General features: G+C 34.8%; 2 protein-coding genes across 13 annotated transcripts in view; both read left to right on the plus strand.

Moving 5' to 3' along the window:
* The window catches only part of Nos (nitric oxide synthase), a 1339001-nt gene that overhangs the window by 1292875 nt on the left and 19504 nt on the right, over positions 1 to 26622 (plus strand). For all 12 annotated transcript variants that reach the window (XM_032601207.1, XM_031933451.2, XM_032601209.1 and 9 more), the window contains 1 exon segment: positions 14847 to 15038. In XM_032601207.1, the coding sequence (XP_032457098.1) occupies positions 14847 to 15038 (192 nt within the window).
* Positions 1 to 26622, plus strand: part of LOC116738619 — a 211474-nt gene that overhangs the window by 137925 nt on the left and 46927 nt on the right. The gene's annotated exons all lie outside the window — the stretch shown is intronic.

Genomic DNA, 26622 nt, shown 5'->3' on the forward strand with positions numbered 1-26622 from the left:
AATTCAGCTGCGGAGTCTGCGTTGCGATGGAAACTAACGACGCACTATGGGGTATGTCGACTTTTCGTGTTTCAAAATCAAATAGCTCCGTATCCAGTCGGTCGATCAATCTGAAATTTTTGGAAGATAATGTCTAAACTATCAGAAATGACGTTTCAGGATTATATACACACACACACCCGAATGGCGATGTATAAAATCCCAAAACCCTGCAAAAACTTGTTTCCTTTTTTTTCGCTAAAACACTCGCGATTGTGCGTAAATGCGGGTCATATGATGTATTTACTATATAGTTTATATAATCAAACAAATATTTTCATAGTTTTATAGCTGTATAGAATCAGAACAAATTCTACGGAGTCATAAGAGACCTTTAACGATTCTACATGTTTTTTCCTATTTTCTGGATAAAAAAAAATCCTCTAAAATTTCGAGAGGCAGATTTGAATTCAGCGTGAAAAAATAAAAAAATCCATTGTTCTACAGTGACTTTTGTAAGTTGTTTGCGAAAACCGTCAACTTTAACGAATTTTCCTGGGTCATACAGTCAACATCAACATTTCTGCTTATGTTTCAGTGACTGGATACGGTCGCTCAGGTTGTCAGGTGAGGGGCTCTGGGGGTGGTTGCTGTCGAGTTCACTTCATCAGCGTCCTCGGCTTGCTGTTGTGGTTCTGCGCCAATATCAGCGTTCTCACGAAGGATAAATTGAAAGTCATCCTCAGGAGACTCCCTCCTCCGTGGCAAAGAGCCTGGCCCAGGTTCGTCCGGATCGGCGGGCACTGGGCGATGGTAGAGGTACCTCTATGTCAGAGTCAATCGTGATGGTGTTGTCAGAATCGACGTCTAGCAGAAGTCTTTCTTTCTCTTATGTCGTTGTATCTGGCTCTTGCTGCCTTTTCATGGTGTATATTCGTAATCAACAGTAAGATAACCCTCGTTGATCTAGATAGATAACCAGTTTCGCCTATACCGTGATATCACAATTATCGTGCGTTCAAATTTTTGTGTTCTAACATAACGAGATAATAAATAAATCCAAACAAGGTAGCCAGTGTCTGCATACAATTTATAATGATCGTTGTAGATAACCTTATGTTGTGATGGTAAATGTTATCTATGATGATCATAAAAGGTAGCCTAAGGTTTTAGGTTACAAATGTGTATTTTTCAGAACTTTTTTGACTGTGTATGGTTCCTTATATGGTTTAGCCAGTTTTGCTGCCAATTTTTTCGACATGTCTGACAAAACTCGGTTACGCATTAAGACGGAATCGCCTACTTTGTAAGTAAGATTGCGGTGACTTTTGTCATAGTAACTTGCTTGGCGATTGTGCGCGTTTTCCGAAATTTCCACAACTCAATCTCTAATCGCTATAGGAGTGGTACTTAAATAGGAGCGGTCATTAAACGTTCTTTTATAGTTTTGAATGCAGTTTGCTGTTCTGGTCCCCATTCCAACTTTTTATTCTTTTTTAATAGACTTGAGATCGGCTGTATTAATGACGCGAAATTTTCAATGAATCTGCGGTACCATGATGTCATTCCGATAAACCTCTGTATTTGTTTTAACGTTTTAGCTGACTTTTTTGCTGTCGACTTAAAGTCCGTTTTTGTTTACTAGATAGCCAAGATATTTCACTTCGGATAAGCAAAATTTGCTTTTTTCTTCATTATTTTTTAAGTTAGCGTATTTAAGTTTATCGAAGACAACCTTTAGCCATTTTAGGTGTTCGTCGAACGTTTCTGTAACGATGAGTAGATCGTCAAGATATGAATAAACGTGAGGTTGTAATTCAGGTCCGCTTAAGGAATCGTCTAGGCGTTGAAAAATACCTGGTGAATTAGATAATCCATATGGTTTAACGTTTAATATGGTATAGTCCTTTTTCCGGTACTGCGAAAGCTGTAATTTCTCTGCTTTTCTTTTCTAACGAAATTCGTAAGAAAGCCTGGCTGAGATCTATTGTAGAAATGTATCTCGCAACTCGTAGTTTATCTAATATTGATCCTATTAGCGGTAATGGATAGGCATCTTTTTTAATAATCACGTTAATTTTTCGCAGATCGAGGCGCAATCTACGCGTGCCGTTGGCTTTGCGCGCCTTGTTTACCGGTGATCCCCAATCACTGTTCGAGCGTTTGATAATGTCTTCGTCGAGCATTTTGTCAACTTCGTTAGATAAAATTGTTTCCACCGTCGGTGATACTGGATAAGGCCTTTGTTATATTGCAGGGTAGTTATTTACGTTAATAACGGCTTCTATTAGCGAAGTTTTTCCGACTTTTCCTGATGATTTAGGGATATCTATCAAACGGCTTTGAACCGAAGGTGTATGTCAAATTACTAAAGTCAGCAATTCCGCCAAAACTGTGTAGCGTGTCTATCGCTAAAATACATTCTTGATCTAGGCAGTCGAGAACTCGTGTTTTGATTACTCGTATTCTATCTTGAAATTTCATTGGTGTGTGTATAATTTCACGTATCTCTTCTGTATAACCTAGCGGCATCGTGACTCTCCCGGTTATATTTTTGTTTACTAATAGTGCGTTATTCGTTGCTAATTTATGTATTTTCGGGCCTATAAACGTTTTTCTCGTTCCGCTGTCTATCAGAGCTTTAAATTTATTGTCGGCTATGCTGACGGTAAAGTAAAGTAGGTTCGGGGATTTTAAAGGTAAGCTGTATAATTATCTGTCGTGTAGATATCCTCGTGAATTAAATCGTCTCTTATTAATTTATAGCTTGAATTTTTTATAAGAAATTCAGGTACTTTGTTTATAGCTGTCTGGATGTCTTATAGATAATCCGTAAACGCAAGTCGTTCTTTTCCTTTGATAGTTAAGATATCATATTGCGAAGGTGTGAATTTTAAATGTGCAAAATTATTATCTCGAATTTCAGCGTTTTCTCGTTAGTTATTTAAGATATCCGTTGGTTTATTTGAGATATCACAGATAACCTTTGGCTCAATTTTCTTTATTAGATAGATAACCTGATTTTTCAGAGATAGCTTTTAAGTCAGCCTCATCGTTTTTTCGTATGCAACACTTTTTGTCGCAGACAGCGTTTATTTTTTTTCGAGTAGATATCCAAATTTTTGTTTAATTCAACCGGTGGCCTTTTCTATTTTCAAAGTCGCATCGGCCTTATTTTGCGGACTTTAGTCTGCGTTTCCCGTACATTCTGGACAATTTACTCTGATATAACCTATTAATCCGCAGTCGCTGCAGAATTATTCGTTTCGGGCAATTTATAAGCCTTGTTCCAATTTTTCCGCATTTATAGCAAAATGCGCGTTTTGGGTTTTCGCATTCTCGCGAGAAATGTACGGATTTTCCTCAGTCGTCTTTAAAATTCTTCACTGTCTTCGTCGCGTCTTTCAGAGTATTTTAAATCCAATTTGCAAATAAAATCAAAAGCGTTAATGGGGGTAGGTGTGATTAACCTACGCTCTGTGTTAATGGGCTATTCGTTATTATTGTACGCGTCTCTATATTGTTGTCGATTATCGTCGGTATTATTGTTAATTAGTAATTGTAAGTGAGACAGTCTAGCTATTTTGTTATTTAGGTAGCCATTTTGCCCCTCTGGTGGCATGAAATTATTAGTTCTGCCCGGAATTTCACGTGGTGTCGTGCTAACATAACTGTTCCCTGAATGTCTCGTATTTTTAGATAAATTTTGTGTTGGTAATGATCTACACTATATTAAAATTTTATATTCGGTCAATTTTGTAAAAACCCTCTAAAACTCGTAAAAAAAATTAAATCTATTTTGCGGTAGAAATGTTCTTGAAACTTAAATCATTCAAGTTACCAAAAAAAAACAAATGTATTATGTCCGGATTTTTTTTTGCATTTATTTTACAAAACTTAATGTATTTTATAAACAAGAAACTATTGATTGGTATAGACAGGTACATATGATAAGAATATACATTCCTACTAAAAAACATTTTCCAGGTTTGGTCTAGGTAGATTAAAAGCTGTTAAAACAAAAAAATAGACGTAATTAATTAATTTGTTTGACGTATATTATGACACACACCCACCTACACACACATATATACATATAATATGAATTAAGATTATTTTAAGATTGGTCCAGATGAAAGGGATGCTGCAATTGAATATTTGTGCAGATATGCTGTTTTTTAAGCCATCTATTTGTGAATGAGAAATGACGATTTATGTATTCATGCATATCACAAAATGTTATCTACAAATTCGATTTACATAAAAGGAATGCTGCAAATAATTACTTGTGTAGATATAATCGTTTTTTTTAAGTTTTGTGTTTGTGAATATGAAATGATAACTCATGTAAGTGCTCTTTATATAAATGAGTTTATCAGTAGAGAAAGAGAAATTAATATTAAACAATATAATTTTTTTTTAAGCAAGCCGTAACATTAATCAAATAGATGTTTTAAACAAACATTACTATCAATTACTTTTATCAATGTATTACATATGTTTACTATAATATTCAAATATATTTTATACAAATTTACTGCACACCACAAGCCGATGTGAATTTTCAATATTTTAACGTTTTCATCAATTATCTATAGTCATTTCTATTGATTAATCTCAAATGAGATCTTTACTATTAGGTATACTGCTCTTTTAGGTTTACTTCTAAGATACTCTAAAGTTTGTTATAGTTGAAAATTATTTTTTAAATAGTAAAACCGTATTCAAAAATAGAAGCATTGAAGCATTCTGCATTTATTCAATCAATCCATTAATAAAATTTTAAAAATTAACTTTTTGCATGTGTATCAAACCTTATTTCCTGATGCAATAGTGCATTTTATGCACACTGTATCGTAATATATTTTAAATACTGTCTTATTTGATAATTTAGATAAGTATTAAATAAAATTATAATAAAATGAATTTATCTTTATATGATATAAAATATGGTTTTATAAAAAATTACATAATTTTCCATACTTATATTGATCCTTAATGGAACAAAAATTCTGCCCATAACAGCCCTGCTAAAAATAGTTCATAGAAATCAATAAGACCTCTCATCAAATTGAATAGTGAGTCTTAATCACGATTTTTGCAATAAAACTCGAATAAATTAGATTGGGTCAATGGGAATCGATTAAATTCTATAGAAAAATCAATGGATTTTAATTGCTGTTAATGGTCATGGCACGTTACGTAGTAAGTATCTTGAGTGTTGTTCCTAATTGATCAGTATATAATTTAACTTTAAATTAAGTAAGCCCTTTATTGACCAAAAAAATGTTGTTTCTTCATTATGATTAAATATTTATAAACTTGACATTGGTTGATTGATCTCAGTTATTTTTTATCTGTTATTTCGTTGCGGAACATATCAAACTTGCCTTTTACTTTTTCAAAAGTTATTTTTTTTTTTGCTATTAAAGGCGTGTTTTTAAAAAACTTACGAAAAATGTGTAGAAATCCGAAGATAGCTGTTTTTATTGGGAACAAACTAGTGAACGTAGAAGACAGCAATTATAAAATGAAGAAAACTGTGTTAAACTATGAAAAAACTATCGTCTTTACTTATTAATAGTTATTTTTTGTTTTATTCATTTTTTTTTTTTTATTTATTTTCTAAATTGTAAAATTTTGCACCTAATAAAAAAAAATTCCAACTAAAGAATTCAGCAAACTAAATAAAACTGAAGACAACAAAAGATTACTGTTATCTGTGTCTCAATTCCGACATTTTTCTGCTATCATCTGCAGTTCATAACGTTTTTCTTTTTATTGTTTCCATTTCTCATTTTCGTTAGGGATTGAAGATATCGTTATCATTTAATATAAAAGTAAATATCATATTATGTATTACATTTTAGTACAGAATATAAAAGTTATGATTGTTATAATCTCACAATTTACATTATTTTATAAATGTAAATAAAAATAATGTTTAATTAATATTATTTTTTTGTTAGATTCTGTTAATATAATTAAATACTGTCATCAAATAATTACAAAATGTTTTTTTATTTTATTCAAAGAGTTTTAGTATTTTTATTTTATTCTATAATTTTAAAGCCGGTCCTGTGTACTAGTAGCTATAGCTACTTTTATAGAATGTTGGCTGTACTGAATATATTTATTTATACCCAGCAGTAATTAATTCTCGTGGAACGTTTTTGAAATCGTGCTTTTGATTGTTTAGAATTTATTAATCTGTGAATCTGATTGGAGCATTTCAAAAACGTTTTACAAGAATAAACTACCATCGAGTGTACATCTAATATTTGACAGTATATTCAATAATGACACGTCAAATCATTAAGGGATGTCGTCCCAAAAGCTTCGCAAATCCGCCTCGGGGTATTTTGTATTTCCAAACTTCTAGAAAAACAGAAAGTCCGATCGAATTTTTCTTTCGGTAGAACAATTCATTAAACTTAACACTACGGCGCTACAGACTCGGTTTTTCATTTGCAAGCTTTATTTAAAAAGTTTTATGTAAAATTAGATTTTAAGGTTGGCGCTGCAATCGTATGAGTACGACGAAGTATGCGTAAACATCTGTTGGTATTTCCAAGATTTTAGAACAACAAAAAGTTCGATCGAAATTTCGTTCGTTTTCTTTGTTAGAACGATTTATTAAACTTAACACTACGGCTCTACAAACTCAGTTTTTCAATAGCAAACTTTATTCAAAAAGTTTTATGTAATAGAAAGACAGTGTTTTTTGGGATGACATCCTCTTAAGTATGTCTAACATTTAAATTTTAAATATAATTTCTGTAGCGATTATTTGGCCAATATTTTACATTTACATTTCTAATTTACATTTCTAATTTCAATATAATTATGTTGAATTCACATTTTATTTACGATTATCAATATGACCTATGATATTTAGTTTTAAGTGATAACTTAGTTATTCAATGTGTAATTTAAATTTTAGTAATGTATTATTATTAGTAGAGATAATTCAGCCGATCAATAGCTAAGTAATATTTTAACAATTTATAATTAATGGCGATTACTTAGCTAATCAATATAAATTTAATGTTTTGATAATGTATTATCAGTGGCGATTACTTTATACTCAATCAATATATGATTTATAATTTAATTATGCATAATCAATGGCGATTACTCAGCCAATTAATAAATAACTTAAATTTCAGTAATTTACTATAAGTGGATATAACACAGCTAATTGATACATAATTTGTATTTTAGCAAAGTACCATTAATAAAAATATCTTAGTCAATCAATATATTATTTTTAAAATAAATCTACCTCGAAAGGTAAAAAAGGGAGGCAAGTATAAACTGGTTTGTATTAACTATTAATTTTTTATTCGATGATAATATGATTCATTCAAATAATTATTTATATAAGTGACAAACTATGGTAGAAAAATATATGAAATCAAATAGTTAAATGGCAATTACGTATTTGGAATAAATTTATCAAATTATTCTTTAATACGATTTATAATTTCATTGTTTTCCTAACGTCATTGTCAATTTACTGGCGGTATTCTACACTACTATGAACATACTTAATAAACCCGTCGCTTAATAATTTTACGGTGAGATAAAAAGAATAATTTTTCAATGATAATTTTTAATTTTTTATATCTGCTTTATTATTAACGATATTGTGTTTCACTAAATTCGAAAGACGTTTATTTGACAATGTTATTAATTTTTATTAAATCAAACAATTCACATTAGGAACTATCAACCGACGGGTTTATCAAGTATGTTCATAGTATTGTAGAATACCGCCAGTAAATTAACAATGACGTTAGGAAAACAATGAAATTATAAATTGTATGAAATATTTGGTGACACGTACAGATTGTGTAACTCATCATTGTGTAGTCTCCTCCATTCCCCGGTTTCCTCATCTTTCTTCGGCCCGTATGTTTTTCGCAAGACTTTATTTTCAAATACCCTAAAACGGTTGTCCACCTGCTTAGTGAGAGCCCACGTTTCGCACCCGTACAGAACCACCGGCAGTATTATTGTCCTGTATATTCTTATTTTAACGTTTTTAGACAACAGCCTCGACTTAAGTAAATTACTCACGGCGTAGAAGCAAGCATTACCCGAATGGAGTCTCTTATTTATTTCGACATTAATCTCGTTTCTATCATTTATGGTCGTACCCAGATACCTGAATTCGCTAACCTTTTCAAAAGTAAAATTCCCAACTCTGAGATCTTCCTCCCCTCTGCAGATGCCTAGCTTATCCACAATCATGTACTTTGTTTTTGATTCACTCACTTCTAACCCTGTATACTCCACCGCTTTTATGAGGATTTCCGCGTTTCTTACTACCGTTTCCCTACAATCCCTCAGTATATCCAAATCACATGCGTAGCCTAGTATCTGCGTTGTTCCATTAAGCGTTGCGTCCAGCTGGCTAACCTGCATTTTTCTAACGGCATACTCTAACGTTAAGTTGAACAGCACCGTAGAGATCCCATCCCCTTATTTTAAACCATCGGGTATCATGAAGGGTTCTGATACATTACCGCCTACTCGGACCTTTCCCGTGCTTCCGTTCAGACATATTTGAATTAATCTCACGAGTTTTTTCGGTACACCGAGAAGTACTAGAATTTGATAAATTTTGCTTCGCTTAATAGAGTCGTACGATTTTTTAAAATCTATAAATAGTTAGTGTATGGTTTCGCAAAATTCCCACTTTTTCTCTAACAACTGTCTTATGGTAAACATTTGATCGCTCGTCCATCTGTTGCGCCGAAATCCGCACTGATAATCTCCTACTATATCTTCCGCGAATGAAGTGAGTCTAGCTTGTATTATGTTTGACAGAACTTTGTAGCACGTTGCTAAAAGTGAAATACCCCTATAGTTATTGCAGTCTGTCTTATCCCCCTTTTTAAAAATCGGTATAATGATTGATTCCTTCCAATTTTCGGGTATTGTTTCATTTTTCCAGATGGCACATACTAGTTTATAGATTTTGAAAGTGAGCTCGACGCCCCCATATTTGAGTAACTCAGCTGGTATAGAGTCATTTCCCGCGGCTTTGTTGTTTTTTAGTTTTTTAATCGCGGCCTCTACTTCTTGGTAGCTCGGTTCCTCCACGTGGGGTTCAGCAGCGTGAATTTCGTCCCCTAATTCTTCGCTATTTTCGTGCACGTTTAATAATTTATCGATATAATTTTTCCACAGCGACAGTAATTCGTTGTCATTTGTTACGAGGTCCCCGTTTTCGTCCTTCATCAATTGCGCTCTACTCCTAAAACCCTTTCTGATGGCGTTAATCCCTCTGTACATTTCGCGGGGGTTATTTTCCTTACTGTTAGTTTCTATTCTCCTAATAAGATTCTTTTGATACTCCCGCTTCTTATTTCTGTAGATCGCGCTCGTCTGTTTCCTTACGTTAAAATACTCTTCTACGGTCCTATCGCTTCTATTTTGTAAGCTATCTAATTTAGCCTTTTTGCGCCTTTCAAACCAGAGTTCGCACTCTTCGTCAAACCATGTTTTGCTCTTTGGCTTTTTCTTTTTACCCAGTACTTTGTTCGCGGCCTCTTTTACCGTTTTTTCGATGTCCCCCCATAAGCTATTCGGTTCGTCATTCCCCTCCGGCGATGTGTTTGCTTCTTCAAGTGCCTGAAACCTGTTATTAATTTCTATCTGGTACCTAATTCGCTCTGTTCTATCTCGTAGTTTCTCAATATCGAAGCTTTCTACCTTGTTTGCTCGCTTACTATTTTGATTCGCTACTAGTCTAGCTCTTAATTTGGCTACTACTAGGAAGTGGTCCGAGTCGCTATCTGCCCCTCTGTAAGGCCTTACGTCAAGAACATTAGTATGACGTCTTTTTTCAATGAGGAAATGATCAATTTGGTTCTGTGTGGCCCCGTCCGGCGATGTCCACGCTGCCTTGTGTATGTTCTTGTGCTTAAAACACGTAGTTTTAATTATAAGATCTTTTGCCGACGCGAAATTTATGACCCTAATACCGTTATCATTGCTGGCTTCGTGCAGGCTTTCCTTACCTATAGTAGGCCTAAACATTTCCTCCCTACCTATTTCAGCATTGAAATCGCCTAATACTATTCTTGTGTCGTAAGACGCGAACTGGTCGATTACCTGCTCTAAAGTTTCGTAATAGAGATCCTTAGCTTCTTCTTCTTTGTCCTCCGTAGGACAGTGTACATTAATAAATACATATCTATACCATTCACCTTCGATAATGATGTACGAGAGCCTATCATTGACGGATTTGAAACTTTTAACCGAATGTATGATGCTTTTGCTTACGAGAAATCCGGTGCCTAGAGATCCCCCAGTTACCCGAAGTTACCCGATGCTAGTACTCCGCCATCTGGCCACCGCGATTCCTGTATTGCTACCAGATCTAGATTGTACCTATCAGCTTCCTTTACGAGTTCTTTAAACGCACCTGCTCTGTATAGACTGCGAACATTCCAAGTTCCGACCCTTAAGTCCCTTTTGGTTCGGATTTAATTTTTTTGAGCCATGATGTTATGTTAAATCCGCGCGCTTCGGATCCTGTTCCGATCGCAGGTGAGTCCACCGTTCTAGAGGTGATAACCCCCATACCTCTCTAGAACTAAGTATGAGAGCTTTCCGACTTTGACGAGGACAGTGTCAATTCATCGTCAGACACACTTCGGTTTCATTCTCGCATCCTAACGCCCCCCTGCAAGACAGCGCGCCTTCGCTGGCATCGTTACCGCGTAAGACCAGGTGACGAATCATTCTACACATCCCCTTTCGGGGCAGTTGTCGTCGCTCCCGCATCCTCCTCGGCAGCAGGATTTTTGCCCATTTTTGTAATGTGTGAGGAAAGAGTGCTTGCGTAGTGTTTCTAGATGAATGCGTTGGACAGTGTGGGCTCATCACACCTACGCCTGTTCCTATCGGCTGTCCGCGGCTGCTTATTCAATTTATTCGCAGCTAACCTCTTTCTCAGGGGCTGTTCCTCTATCCGCAACCTAAGGACGCGCTATGTAGTGGTGATAGGCATCCACCCGTCCGATCTGGATGACAACGCCCAAGACCCGCTTAGGGTAGCGGCATTGTAACAGCCATCCCGTACACCTAAACACTAAAAACTACATGTGAGCGAGCAAGCAGAAAACTGATGACAAAGCAATATCCATCTGTATATATCTGTGCAGACAACTTCACGGTCCTAACACATGTTGCGGCTAACTTAACAGTCGTAACATTGTTTGATTTGATTTGAGCATTTTGTGAATGACACACTCGTGTATTATATCAAAGGTAGCTGTTTTTATCAATATTTTTGTTGAAAATCATAGTTTGGCATAATAAAACATTATATAAGTCAAAATATATTAGAGACAACAAAGAAACGCATTTATTTCTTTGTAATGAACAATGCGAACCCCAACATAGAAGTAAATAGTAGCGCGGGCGTCGCGGCTTCGTCTGCTTCTCAGACTTGCCTTCGTGGCGCTGCCGTGCCACTTAATTCTTATAAAACGTTTTGGAAATCGTGCCTTTTAATTAATTGAAATATTTTAATCCGACAATCTAATTGAACCATTTCAAAAACGTTTTCCAAAAATTAATTATCATCGAAGATACATTTAATATTTAACAGTATATTTAATAATGATACATCGAATGATTGAATATCATTGTAATCAATATGTAAATCGCGAGCGGAGCGAGCGTTCTTTGCTAGTAATTATTTATTAGGATTGACTTCCTGTGCTAATGTAGAAGCTCGGTTAAAGGTAGCCGGGTTTCGTGTGAAACATAGCTGCAGATAAAATTAATTTATTTCCAGCTAACCTCGTTGTGCTGTTCGCTTGCGGATCGTATGTTATTAGCCTCTTCTGCATGTTTTGAAAATTTGTGGAATTGTAAGCATAGCCGTCTAAAGTTAATGTTAGATAACCTGAGTCCCTTTGACTATTATTTTGTTGACTATTTGTGCAGAATTGAGTAGTGTCGCCAAATAATACGCTACGTCTCGGTACACGTGGTACTGTACCCGTAGAGGTCTGCGCTTCTCTATCTCGCCCGCGTTCGGTCTCTATAGGGCTCGATGTTCGCGACGCGTGAAACGGTTGCTCTCGCCCCGTGGATATAGGGCCTGATACACTAGATGTAAGCAGCAGGACGTTCGTTGAGAGCTCCTCGTCGGGTTGCACTATGCCTCGATCCCCTCTCGATGTACACTTCGTGTGCTAAAGGTCTCTGCAATTCAGCTAAGCTGATTACTGTATTTAATCCTCGGCTTCGCTAGCCATTTCGGGAAGGTGACCTCGCACGGTCTCAAATATCCTAAATAGTATCGAAGTTCCCTCGAAGGAATTCGATCGATAAATGTATCGGTTTGCCGTGCGTACTGTAAACAGTCGTCGCTTTGTTCTTTTACCTCTGTTGTACTACTCTTACGTACTAATCTCGGTATGTGCAGTTCCACGTATTGCCGAAGTTCGTTTCGAGAGTGTTTACGTTACTCGACCCGCGCGTTCGCGTTGATCTTCAACCGGCGTGGACACACGTGTCGCCGGCTGTTTTCCGTTCTACTACGATTTATTCGGTAATTATCTTATTCTGTCGCACGTATTTTTAAGGTTATTTACGAGATTTTTAAGTTCGCTACTTGAGTAATTATAGGCATCTATACGAGAACAGATTTTTCGTAGCTAGCAATAGATATCCGAGAGGAATATAAGTTTTTAAGAGGTACCCAGTAGATATATTTTTAAGTTAGAAAGCCAGGAGTTCATGTCGCTACAAGATTATTTTAGATATCCAGTCAACTACTCTACGATATTTAACTTCACGCAATTAATTTTCACACACGTACTCTCAAATTTCACTTACACTGGTTATTTCCTTTGTCTCGAGACAGCGATTTTACTGATCACGATGTTCTTTTCTATCAAAGCACACGTTATAGGGCGCCAGTTTGTAAATGGGGTTTTCGTGCTACCCCAATTATTGTGCAATTTTTCGCCTAGGGCTTGGAAAGTAACCCAGTGGCGCCAGACGCTCCTCGTGAGCGTCAGTCTCGCGACTCTTTGTTTCCCGGCGCAAGGTATTGCGTGATATTTGTGCTCGGCTAGCTGCAGCCCCGAGAACGGTAAGAAGAAAGGGTGGTTCGGAATAATAGAAACACGTGGATTATCAGACGGAACTTTATATTCTAATTAAATTCTTACAATTTCTAATCGATTCGCACAAATTATTAAGACAACCCGTGAATAAAGGCAAACTCAACAAACAGATATCCGTACACGAAAAATATCCCACATTTATGTCGCACGCGAATTCCGCAAACGCCGAACGACCTATCCTAAGTTTGCCTGACCACCTTACGCCTCGTGCGGCTAGGTGTCGACGCCAAATATTTTCTGACGCTGTCACAAAATCCTTAATTCTACACTTCACTTATTACGCCAGAAGATACATACATACCCGTACAATAAGATAACCCTTTATTCGACGAAACACAAGACAAAGAGATGAAAAGATAAAGACAGCGATCCAGAAGTAACCAATGCACACGCAAGATAACCAATTCGTTCGCGGAACCGAACGTGGAACTACCGTTCAGCTGCAAGACGGATTCGATCAGAGAAGAGAAACATATGTTGGTATCGGTAGTCATGTAATGTACTAGGTTATAAGTGTCAAATTTGAATGTAAAACCACTTATTAGCCATTATATTATGTTTGTTTTCTACATAACTTCTAGTATCTCATTCTAAATCTTTACAGCTAATTTTTTACTATAAAAAGGTATCTTTTTATTGCATTAATGTTGTCGGAGTCCGGATCAAACATTCAGATTTTCATATTTTAAGGTTAAGAATACAAATAATGTAGCCTTAACATACATATAGGGCTTTAAATTATTTTTTTTTTTTGAAATTCAGAAATTTTTATAAAAAAAAGTAGCTGGATAGTTTTAGTTATAAATGCATCCCTTATAAGCTACAAATCATTGAAAATAGGCAAAAAATGCAAAAATTGCATAAATCCTCAACTTTGTCCAGCTAGAACTCGAAGCCAAATGAAGGAATCACGCTGAATTTTTTTTGAAAGAATATAATTTTTCATTTTAGGTTAAAATAAAAATATAACCTCAAGGGTAAAACCATAAAGAAAAGTTTTTTCTTTGTAAATCTCATAGAACATCAACTTTAATTTATTTTCTTGATAATAGTAAAATTTTTTAATAAATCTAGCCGATTTGATCATTTTTATATTAAAAAATAGCAAAAACTTGCACACTTATTCCTAAAAAAATAGGGGTCGATACCCTTCGGTGTAAAAGTTATGCATACAGTAGCGTCTTTTTACAAAAGAGAATTTGACATTGGTTTTATTTAAAAACTCTAAGTAGTATTTGAGATATTAGAAGAAACCTGTTTTTGGGGGTAAATTTCAGGGTTGATTTTCACCCTTTAATCGACGAGTTAGCACGTAAGAAAAAACACGTGTCGAATATTTTTTTGAGTACTATAACATATCACAAAATGATTAAAATCGGTAAGGTACACCTGGGAACCCTTTCTTGTTAGTCACGTAGATGGTACCACGCATAATTGTCAGACATTTGCAAGCTATAGAGAAAAACGGATTGTCAAACCTATAGCAGCTATATTGGATTGGATATTGATATATTTCTGATTTATCTCTGTCAAAAGTACTGAGTCTAAAATATTTACTAGCTAAAGAACGACATATTCTATATTTCATTAAAAAATGACATGATTTGAAAGAGCTTACAAAAAATGTATAAACAGATTATGTATTTATAATATAAAATTAACTTGCAAAATACAAAATACAAATAAAATATTTTTATATTTTTATAGACATATGTGCAAGATTTAATTCAGAACAAAGCAGAATATATTTATGGTATGCTTGTGCACGAAAAAGGTCATTTTTATGTATGTGGTGATTGCACAATGGCTGAAGATGTATATCAAACTCTAAAAAATATTATTAAAACTCATGGCAAAATGATGGATCAAGAAGTTGAGACCTACATGTTATCATTGCGCGTAAGTATTTTTTCTTTTCTCTGCAAGCGCATTTTCATGTAAAAATTGAATTTTTCTTTTTGCTAGAAAAGAAATCTCTTATTATCTTATTATCTTTATTATATTAATAAGTATGATTAATTTTATATTTTATATTAATTTTATATTAATATTATGAGCAATTTTGCACGGAAATCCTTTAACTCACTTAGTTACTAGTTCAGTTAGCTGGGATTTTAGTCGCAGAATCACGACGGGTTTTCTTTTTCAATTATAGTCAAAGATTCAAATATGTGATTTAGTTAATCTTGTATGATCGCTTGAATTTAATTTTTGTTAAACCCATTGGGCCCTGCTGAGGCCACAGGTGTCGGGGTCGGCATTTTCGCGGTGGGTGACTTTCTGAGGGGGCTGACTGGTCCGGGAAGTAGGAACGAGGCTCGGTCCACACACACTAACACAACTGTTTAATCTTTAAATGAAAACGAAATAGACACAAAAAACGGTTGAATAAGTGCCAGCAACAAAGGAGCTCCCTAGCTCAAACCAAGTCCTCACAGACGGTATTTTGAAAGACCAGGCGGCTGTCGTCAAGACAGTAAATACCAGTGAAAGTTCCCAGGATAGTCACCGGACAGCTGCGGGGTCCACCCCAGCGGCAAATACCGGTGCCTACTCGGGAACAGAAAATAAAAAAGAAAAGAAAAGAAACAGGCACGCAAATAGAAAGCTAGCCTCGGGGGTGAAGCTAAGGACGAAGCGTCTAGAGGGCGCTCCTGGGGGGCCTCAGGCTGGGACCTTTACAGGCGCACCCAAAAGACAGCACTACGATAGCTCCACCCCGAAGGAGCTTAAGAAGAGGTCGGTTATAGACGCTCCAAAGAGATACAGCTGAGCGGTGGCCACTGACTTAAAGGTAGCCATCGTTCCGCTCAAGTACTCAGAAGAGCGCCTTGACGAGGAATAGGCAAAGAAGGTCCTGGAGGCCTTGGAGGGGGAGATTGATGACGCCCCGGACGGAGGCTATTTTTAAAGTTTCTTGGACAATTGGTTCCAGAGAGGTGCACAGATTTTCCACTGCAAGGACCAAAAGGACAAGGAGTGGTTACTTAGTAATGCTACTAAATGATCGTGTGGGGAAGGCACTCAACTCAAGGCTATTGGGATGGGGAACCTCCGACCAGAAGCTGGTCGGAGAGATGATCTACGTTCCTGGAGTGCATACTCCAGAGGTCGTGGTGAAGTACTGAAAAAGGCAGAATACCACACTTGCACCAGACTCCAGGGTGGTCACCGAAACTAATACGGTGACGGTAGGCATCGAGGGTAAAAAAAAGGAGGAGACGACTATTCAGGTGCTGCTTAAAAGGACTAAGGTCAAGACACTGGAGGCCCTCGACTTCAGGCCTTTCTGTGGAGACGGCAGGGCGCATGTCGTCCCATTCAAGGAGAAGACGGAGAAAGAGCCGGGACAGCCGGCCTGGAGTAGAGGGTTGGAAGCGATAATGCTAAAGCCGAAGCACTTTATTAGAAACGGCCAGGCTGTGTAGTGTCCTGTAACACCCAAAGAAGCCACTGGCAGACTCGGTCAGATTAGAAATAGGGGACTAGGCAAAGAATGGACAAAAGGTCGTACGGCTGATGGCCCGCGTGATGACTGGAGACAGCTGAGTCCTTCACCTCCATGGTTGTGCCTAAAAGTCTAGGTGCCCTGTAGGTTCCAATCTTGTACTTGCGTGTGAAGATGACGAGCTCAATTTTGTTCGGGTTAACCGAGAGTCCCCAAAATAAAGAAATTAACTGTAAGAGAAAAATGTTCCTTAATGTCCAGCATTGACTAAAAATTAAAAGCTTAGTGATAAATTATTTAAATACATATTTGCTTATAGAATATATTGTTACAAATATTTCTACTGACGTCGAGGAATCGTAAATATATTATGTCTCTTGCAAAAAATTATAACATAAATCATACACTCGATCATAATTTTTCAAAGTCAGTGGATAATTCAGTGAATTTTTGTAAGAGATATAATATATTTACGATTTCTCAACTTCAGTAAGAATATTTGCAACAATAAAATCAAGTTCTATAATTTTTTTACGATGCTCTAAGTGACGCAATTTATTTCTATAAGCAAACATGTATTTGAATAATTTATGACTAAGCTTTAAATTTTTAGTCAATGATGGACATTAAGGAACAATTTTCTCCTACAGTGAATTCCTTTGTTTTGATGTTTGCTACCTCTGTAATTTTTTTAGGAATGTTCCAAGAAATTCATAAGCTTTGCCAGAGGCTTTAAATATGAATTTTAATCATTTTAGCACAAAGGCTATAGCCGGGTTACTATGGTGAAATGGCCCCCTTGGAAAATGTATATATGTTATATACCATTCGATGGGGGATAAAAAAAACTCCCATAGCCAAATTTTTAGCTCTCTGTCTAGTGCGCATGCGCAGTAACGTCGATAAACGTGTTTTTTTGATTTTATTTTTTTCTGAAGTCCCTATAGGATAAAAATTTTTTTAAAAATTCACATTGGTGTATTTTTATGTCATGAATAACTGCAATTTTTTTGGGATTACATAACCTCAAATATCGGATCTAAAAAAATTATTAAAGTTTTCAATCGATATTTTGACCCCCTTGTTTTTGAGGTGCAACTTTTTAAGTAGACTTTTTTTGTGTACTTTTTCCCGTTCTTTACGATGGCACTAACGTTTTTTCCTTAAAAATGGTGGCACAACTCGATTTGAGCCAAAAACTGAGTAACAGTACGTATACAAGTAGCTTTTTAAAAATAACGAATGTTCACAATAGAAAAATGATTCACTCATCATTGTCACTATCTTCATCAATACACACTTCAATTTGATCATTAAGAAACATTTTAGACAGAATTTCAGCTGGTCGTATGATTTTTGATAAATATCTTCCATGTGAAAGATAATAGATTATGGCAGCAATATGCGCACAACATCCTATAGTACGGTTACCGTTAGCACAATCACAACAGTGTCTTAAGATGCTAGAATAACCAATACCATTTGGTTTATACTCAACGAAACATTTGTATTGTTTTCTGTTAATATGCCTGGATTGAACTTCAAGTTTGAGAATATTGTTAGTCTCTTTTGAATATCCAATCTTCAAATTATTATCTGCGTCAAGCATTTCCGCTAAGTAAGATATTGTCTGTTTAAGCTGATATGTTCCTGTAAACAGAATTTTCAAATCTTTTATTGTTAATTCAGGAAAGTCTGGTAAATCATCCGAAGTTATTATTTTAAATGGTAGTTTCCGACGACTCCATCTTTTGTCTGCTACTAAAACTGCTAATGTATTTTCAACATTTTTTCTAGATTGCATAGCACTAAATATTTCATCTTGCATGTCTTCATCAGAATCTAGGCGTTTGCCAAACAAGTTATTTAAGTAGCAAGAAATTTTACAATAAGATCCAGTATTTTTCACCATTTTATTATCAAGTTTGTGATCTAATAACCTATATTTTTTCTTTTGAACTCCGTGCACTGCTTCAACAACCCATCGCAGTTTTGTCGTGAATCTTGTTTCATTTGATTCTTGCGTAGAAAGTTGAGATTTTGAACCTTTGAGTGCAGGCATCAAAACAATATAACCCATATTTTCTAATTTTTGTTTAATGTCCCTGAAACCTCTATCCAGTATAAAAATGTCCCCTTGGCGAAGAAGTTTCTGTAAAATATTCTGCTTCTCTTCCAATATTTCAATCAGTATTGTAGCATCATTTTTATTTGCAAGATATGGACCTAACTGGTCAACAACATAACCATTAGTAGTACATATAGTAAATGGTTTAGTCAGAGGAACTTTTTTTTGGCCTGAATAAGATTTTCTTTGGTACTCGTTATTAGAGCTTTTTTCATGCCTTATATAAGTACCATCAGCAATCAAAATAAGTTGTTTACCAGGATGTAATTTCTTTGCCATATTAGAAGTTTGATTTTCAATCAATTCATTTCTGTCTACATTTTCTAATCCAAAGTGTTTTGGTAGTAAATCTTTTTCGAAAGATAATAATACTGATTGACAAAAACGAGATACTTGTTGTTCGCTTTCAATGTCAAATATTGTAGAGATGAGCGAGTTAGAATTCCCAGAGCGCATTTTGAATAAAAATACGACAATGGCTTGTGTCGCTGTCCTTACACAGGAATTCTTCAGAGAAGTGAGTTGATCTTTAAGATAATTAATATTTTCCCACGTTAATCCCGTAAAAACTTTCAAATTTTTTTCAGGCATGGAAAATTCAGCTACTGTATCTAATAAAGTTTCGTCTGCTTTCATTGATAATTGACTCAAAAATTGTAGTAATTCATCAATATATACCGTACTTGTAGTGGAAAAAATATTAATTTTATTTAGTTCATCTTCATAAAATCTTTTTTTAATTAAATGTGTGCAACAGCATCTATTGCCATGTGGAATAAAAACATTCATTTTACTATAAACTTGAATTCGGGCCTCTAAAGGAACTAATATATTAGATGCCATATTTATTTAACCATTAGACAAGAAGATCACTTCTGAAATAATAAAATATAAATATTTTACAATACATTTAAAAATGCTGTTAGTTAGTTTTTAAAAATCTAAAAAAATTGTTTGCCTTTTTTTAAATTAAAAACTAGAATGAATAATAAATATTACAAAAATATTATAATCTAAGTTCTTGTATAATCCAGTTTTCTCAGTAGCTTTACATGAAAAGTAAAAAAATAATATTGCCTAGTAAAAGTGAAATAAGTTGTATTTCATTTATAAGTTTTTTAAGCAAATAATTTTTTTTTGTCATAAAAACTGTATTGAAGTGCTTGCACCTAGTGATTTTATAAAATCAACAAACCTATGAAATTATTATATTCAATTTGTTTTTTTGTAAAAATATGTTCTTGTATCTAGACATGAATAATAGTGTATTTTAAAATAAATAAATAATGTTGTTTTTAATGATGTTTCATATACGTATGTGTTTAAAGCATAGGTTAGCTTGTGTTTACTTTATTCATTTTACATTTTTTTAACCTAAAAGTTAATTGACAATTAATAAGTTCGCATCCTATTAGTTCTATTTTTCATTTTTATTATTTCTCATGTATTGTTTTTATGTAAAACCAAATATTTTTTCTCATCTCATAATAATTAACTATAGTAAAAATCACATCATATATAGTCATATGCAGATATTTATGTGCATTTTTTATTAATTTGACAGTATTTTATACATAAACAAATTAATTATTGTTCAAGACTTTCTATATTTTATCAATTTAATCATACTTGTATAATTAATATACCGCATTACATCAAAACATGCAACTCATCAATCGTCAAATCCGTTTCTAGCAAAAGTTTATTGTCATATTTTATTCAAATGTTTTTCCTTCTTAATTTTATTTAGTTAATAGTTTCAACAACTTTATGTTTAACTAATTTCTCATTTTACTTCATGTGATTAGCCTAAATTGGTTAAGTTAAATAGATAAAGACTCGTTCCCCTTACATGCATTGTACGTATATCTATATCTATAGGATTGAAAATTCATTTTTATTAATTACTTTTTTGTTAGCTTATTGATTTAAAATCTGATTGCTATTTTTGTTTTAGGATAAGATCGGATCTTTATGCGAGTACTAAAACAGTTTATAATTTAATGTTGGTTTAAACTTTTGATTTTATGCAAGACTTTAATAACGTACACAACATGTTTTTCTTATTTAGCGTATAAAAAGGTCTAATAATTATCTGTTATTATTATTACATTATTATATTATTATATTATATTATTATATTATTATATCGTATTATTATATTATTATATCATATTATTATATTACTATATTATCTGTCATTATTTTTGATACAATTACTCTTAATACTACAGAATTTATAATAAAAATTTTATTTTTCTACCCATTAATAAGTCTTACTCTGCATATACCGGTAAAATACAAGTGTATTTATTATAAATACATGGGAGATTTTTTATTTATCAGTAGGTTGGTTACAGTATTTTTTTCAAAACTCAAAGTGTCGGCATAAAAATAACATTTTAGATATTAATAATAGGTTTTGATTTTAAAGAAGTTATTTAACAAAATATTAATTTATTGTGTAATATGTATTAGAAATACATATAACCCTAATATCAAAGCATATAATCTGTGATGTCAAAACTTTTGAAAAACTTTGTTAAATCTTCATTTTTTTAAAAGATATGTAAAATATATAGTACTCACTTTAAATATACAAGATTGTTAGTTTTGAAGTAAACAGCAGAAAGATTTAAAGTAGCCGCGTCAGCCTTCGGTTCCAACTAACTCCAATGTATTTGAAAATAAATACTTAACTACTTTATTATTTTTTCTAGTATTGCTATCAATTATCAGTCAAAAGCCGAAATAGTAAAAAGAAAAATCGAAACAATTTTTATTTGCTAGATTTTAATTTACTTTAAAAGTTATAAACTTATACTAACAGCGTTTTCACCATTCACTTGTATTAGTATATTATGGAGAAAGTACAATTGAGTCCGTCGTCCCGTACCGACCTCGGGACATACCGTCTGAAATAAGCTGTTTTTACGGGATTGGCTAATTCTGTACCGTCGATTGGGTTATCGAACAGAATTAGCCAATAATATAAAAGTGACTTATTTCAGACGGTATGTCCCGGGGTCGGTACGGGACGGGACGGGACGTATTGTACTTTCTCCCTTATATAGACAATTGTAAGAAAAAAAAAATTAGTTTTGAAAAAAACAATGTTGGCCATTGGTTTGCGCATCGTTTAATTAATTAAGAAATCAAAATACTTTATTTGTTTATGCTCCTGATAATTCTTAATTTTATGATTGACCATTCACTACGCAGATCGTCTGCATTGCAGCCGCCGCGTCAACCGCGCGGCCAAGCATAACCTTTTATTATAAATAAAAATAAACAATAAACAAAAAAGTGCGACAGAGACAATACTTTCGACCAATCACAGAACGTTTAAAAAGAACATAACATTAGCCATCAGTTTTATAATAAGGTGATATCACAATTCTGATAAGACCATCATTGAAAACGTAAGATAATATAAAAAATACGGCTTGGAGCGAACAAAATATTTCATTTGATTATGTTTTCATGGGAAGATATGCAAAACTACTCAAAAGGAGTCACTTTAGTAACTAAATTGTAACATAACCAGCTAAAAACGTGAAAAAATGGCAAAAAAATCAGTTTTTGGCTCAAATCGAGTTGTGCCACCATTTTTAAGGAAAAAACGTTAGTGCCATCGTAAAGAACGGGAAAAAGTACACAAAAAAAGTCTACTTAAAAAGTTGCACCTCAAAAACAAGGGGGTCAAAATATCGCTTGAAAACTTTAATAATTTTTTTAGATCCGATATTTGAGGTTATGTAATCCCAAAAAAAATTGCAGTTATTCATGACATAAAAATACACCAATGTGAATTTTTAAAAAAATTTTTATCCTATAGGGACTTCAGAAAAAAATAAAATCAAAAAAACACGTTTATCGACGTTACTGCGCATGCGCACTAGGCAGAGAGCTAAAAATTTGGCTATGGGAGTTTTTTTTTATCCCCCATCGAATGGTATATAACATATATACATTTTCCAAGGGGGCCATTTCACCATAGTAACCCGGCTATAGCCTTTATGAATATCTTTATTTTTAGCTTAAGAGACAGAGTCTCTGCCATTCTAAGATGCAGGAACTTTTGCACTATAAAAAGGTATCTCCATGAATTTTTTGGTGATCGTAGTCCGGATCGAAATCTTATTTTCACCAATATTCAGGTTTAAATGGCTTATAAGATAGATATAACATATATATATATATATATATATATATATATATATATATATATATATATATATATATATATATATATATATATATATATATATTGAAACACTGGGGTCTGCTAGCGCAGCCCAGCGTTCTTAAATCTATGTTCGCGCGCCATCACGCTGCAATGCATACACGGTGGCGGGCCGCCTCGGCCCAGGGCGCCAGGCATCGAGATGCCAGGGATCCCGCGATCCCCTTTCCGTGTGAGCGCCACCGTGTGTTGGGACCCGACGGCGTGGGAGATGAGCTCGGCTAGCTCTAAGGAAGGGATGGAGTATCGAACAAGGTCGTGGGTCATAAAACTCATTAAGGCTTGCTGCGGATATGATATGTCGTATTTATTCTTCATTTTCCCTCTTAACAACCACGGCAACCTGCCGAAAACCTGCGGCCTCTACAGTCCAGAGACACTACGCTGAGCTAACTAAACTACTATGCGGCACGTCACGCTGCCAATCAAGGTCATCGTGATTAAGAGCGAACTTCTACACGCGGCCCTACAACGATTTTAATAATTCTAACCACCTTCCGGGGAGATCACCGGCCCCGACGACCAGCGCGTCCGTCGCGGCGTATTCTCGCGAGTTATGCGATTTCCCCGGCCCATCAGACGCTTATTTTTCCATATACCGCGTCGTGAAAAACCCGTACTCTATAATAACTCCCCGAAAACCACCTCACGAGGTGACGACCTCGACACGACCGCGCGACGACACACAACACTTGCCCGTCCTCTCCGCGCACACTCGTGCATTCTGACAGCTACTTAACGGAAACTCTAATAATAGCTAACTTAACTTAATCGCTAACTTACTTACTAACGGTAGCTCGGTAACACGCAGTAATCGGTAGCTGATAGGGATAGCGGGGGTGAGGAAACGATAGCGGGGGTGAGGAAACGATAGCGGGGAGGTACAATACGAGGGGAGAGCGATAGCGAGGAAATATGCACAATACATGGGTAACGATAGCGGGGAATTGTGCGAGAGTGAGAAGATGGAAAAGACAAACGGTAGCTTGAGTGGAGGGTAACGGTAGCGTGAAAGGAACGATAGCGAGGAAAAACGAGAGCTTACAAAATTCGCGACAGGCGCCGAGACCTCACAGCACTCGACTCGCCGCCCTTGCCACGACCGTCAAAGTGCATTGCGTCGCACTAACTGTGTCGCGACGCGTTCATCTGAGGCACAGCTACACTAGTTTATTCGCACGCTAAGTACACTGTTACTTACTTGCTACGATAACGAGAGCGAAGGCGAGCTGCAATGGCGCGCGGGTACCGGGACAATCGAAAGCCTCGGTGAGCAGCGCAGGCGTCCTATCGGTAGCAGCGTTGCGGAGCGAAAGAGGCCGAGCTCTCCCGACGCGGCAATACGTGGCCGCGGGGCCAGCGCTGCGTGCGCTCCCCACGCGAACTATTTCCCTTTCTGTGCGCCTACTCGCGGCTCGACCTGCCACGTTGCGAGGTTGTCGTTGCCTCTCTATTGCGCGGCACAAATTTTCCACTTGTAACGTGCAGTCGAACTGCCACGTTACAATATATATATATATGGGACGTTCCACGTCAAACGTAACAAAGAAATCACGGGGGGTTCAGAAAAATTCTAAGCAACGACTATTTTCATGTATTTTGAGCTGCTGAACAAGAATCCGACGGTATTTTTTACCGATACCTCAAGCGTTTGTCCATAACCTCAAAAAACACCCCCCAAATTGCTTTTTCACGCAGTTGACAGGTTTATCCTGTGATCAACGGGATGTAAATTATTGACAAAGAGTATTTTTATGTATTTTGTGCTGCTGAACACGAAACCGGCCGTCTTTTTTACCGATACCTCAAGCGCTTGTCCCTAACCTCAAAAAACCACCCAAAATGTCTGTTTTACGCGCTTAAGAAATTTACGTCTAGAGGAAAATTATTGACGAAGGCTATTTTTATGAATTTTGAGCCACTGAATTTGAACACGAAGCTTATTTCTTTTGGTTTCTATTAGTTAAGTACATTTGATTAAAACCAAATGCCTTTAGAACCTAAATAATTAGGTGGACGTACCTTTACTTTATACCTGTTGAAAATATTTTTGGTCGTGTATACTGATTCATGGATTCAAAGAAATAAATAGATGAAATGGACTGATTCCTTTTGAAAAATGATTGAAATATCTGTAATTTTAGAAAATTTATTGATTTAATTAACTCGATTACGTCAATTCCATATGGCGTTCATAATGACCAAATATTACTAAACTTCATAAGTAATCAGAACGAAGCCCGCGTTGTAATTGAATTTATTCTGAAAAGCCTTAAAGAACTGTAAAAAAGCATGTTTTACAAGATTTTACAGATTTCTACCATTTTATATTTTATATTTTTTTTACGTATTTCACATTTTGTGCAATCAAACATCATTTCTAATTTTTTATTTTTCTGCAGTTTATAACATTTTTAAACTTTAAAATTTTTTTAATTTATCAAATTTAGAAATGTTATTAACTGCAAAACAATGTAAAAAAATAATAATAAAAATAAATATAAAAAAAAAGTAAAAAGTGTATGATTCTGTAAAAAACTGTAAAGCATAGTCTAAATACAAACAATCTTTTATAGTGATTAACTATTTTTATAGAATTTTATAACAATTTACAGTGTACAACTTTATAATATTAAATAAACGTTTTATCAAATTAATAAATTTCAAAAACTGTGGACATTCGATCGTTTATTTATCGTTTTTTCCAATATTTCTTAAACTATCATTCCACCGTTTCGAAGTGTGGTATTAAAAGTTTTTAAAATGTTTTTAGAACCGTTTCATGTTAGGGCTACATTAAAACATTCACTAAACATATTTATTATTTATTTTATCATTATTATTGCCAATAAGATATTATGTTTGCAGTATACTTAATACTATCAAAATTTGGTAATATTTTGATACTTGCTAATGAGAATTTTTATTGTAAAAAATATCAAAATATTTAATTATATTTTAATTTTAAATATTATGACATATAGTAAAGTTAGTTTACTTTACTTAATTTTTTTTTCAAGAGATAAATAGCATTATCATTTTTGTTAAAGAAACGAATACAAGTGAAAAGATAATTTCATAGCACCAGCACGTTCGGTCTCGCTTCGCTTGCGGTAAACATATTTTTCTAATCAGAATTTTTATAATAAAAAATATAAAAATATTTCTAAATTATATTACCTATTGTAGGAATTGCTTAACTATTATTTTTAAAATATGTTTCGCATAAAACGCGTTTTATCAAACTATGATAATATTTTGATACTTCGTTGCTATGTATGTTTATTTGGAAATATAAGTTACAAAACCTTCTGATCGAAACAACTTCATCTGCTGTCCAATGCAACCAACAAAGATTCTAAACTTTAAAAATTATTCTAAGTTTATAATTTTTTAATGATATTAATTGAGTTGTACTGGATATCACTGTGTAAACGTTGCAGACGCTACTGTTGTCTTTGATATATTTTATAACACTCGGTTAATACTTTTCTGCCGTGTTATAACCAGGGCCAGAAGGGCCCTGTTTATTGTAAATTAACGTCGGGCGTGCAGAAGGCACGGCTCGGCCGACTCAGATCATGCACGTGTTTTTACACGAGCCCGCGGAGGCGGCGTAGGTCGGGTCGTAGGAAATAACACACGAGAAGTTTAGATATGG

Source organism: Nasonia vitripennis (assembly GCF_009193385.2).
Source record: "Nasonia vitripennis strain AsymCx chromosome 1 unlocalized genomic scaffold, Nvit_psr_1.1 chr1_random0002, whole genome shotgun sequence".
NCBI lineage: Eukaryota > Metazoa > Arthropoda > Insecta > Hymenoptera > Pteromalidae > Nasonia > Nasonia vitripennis.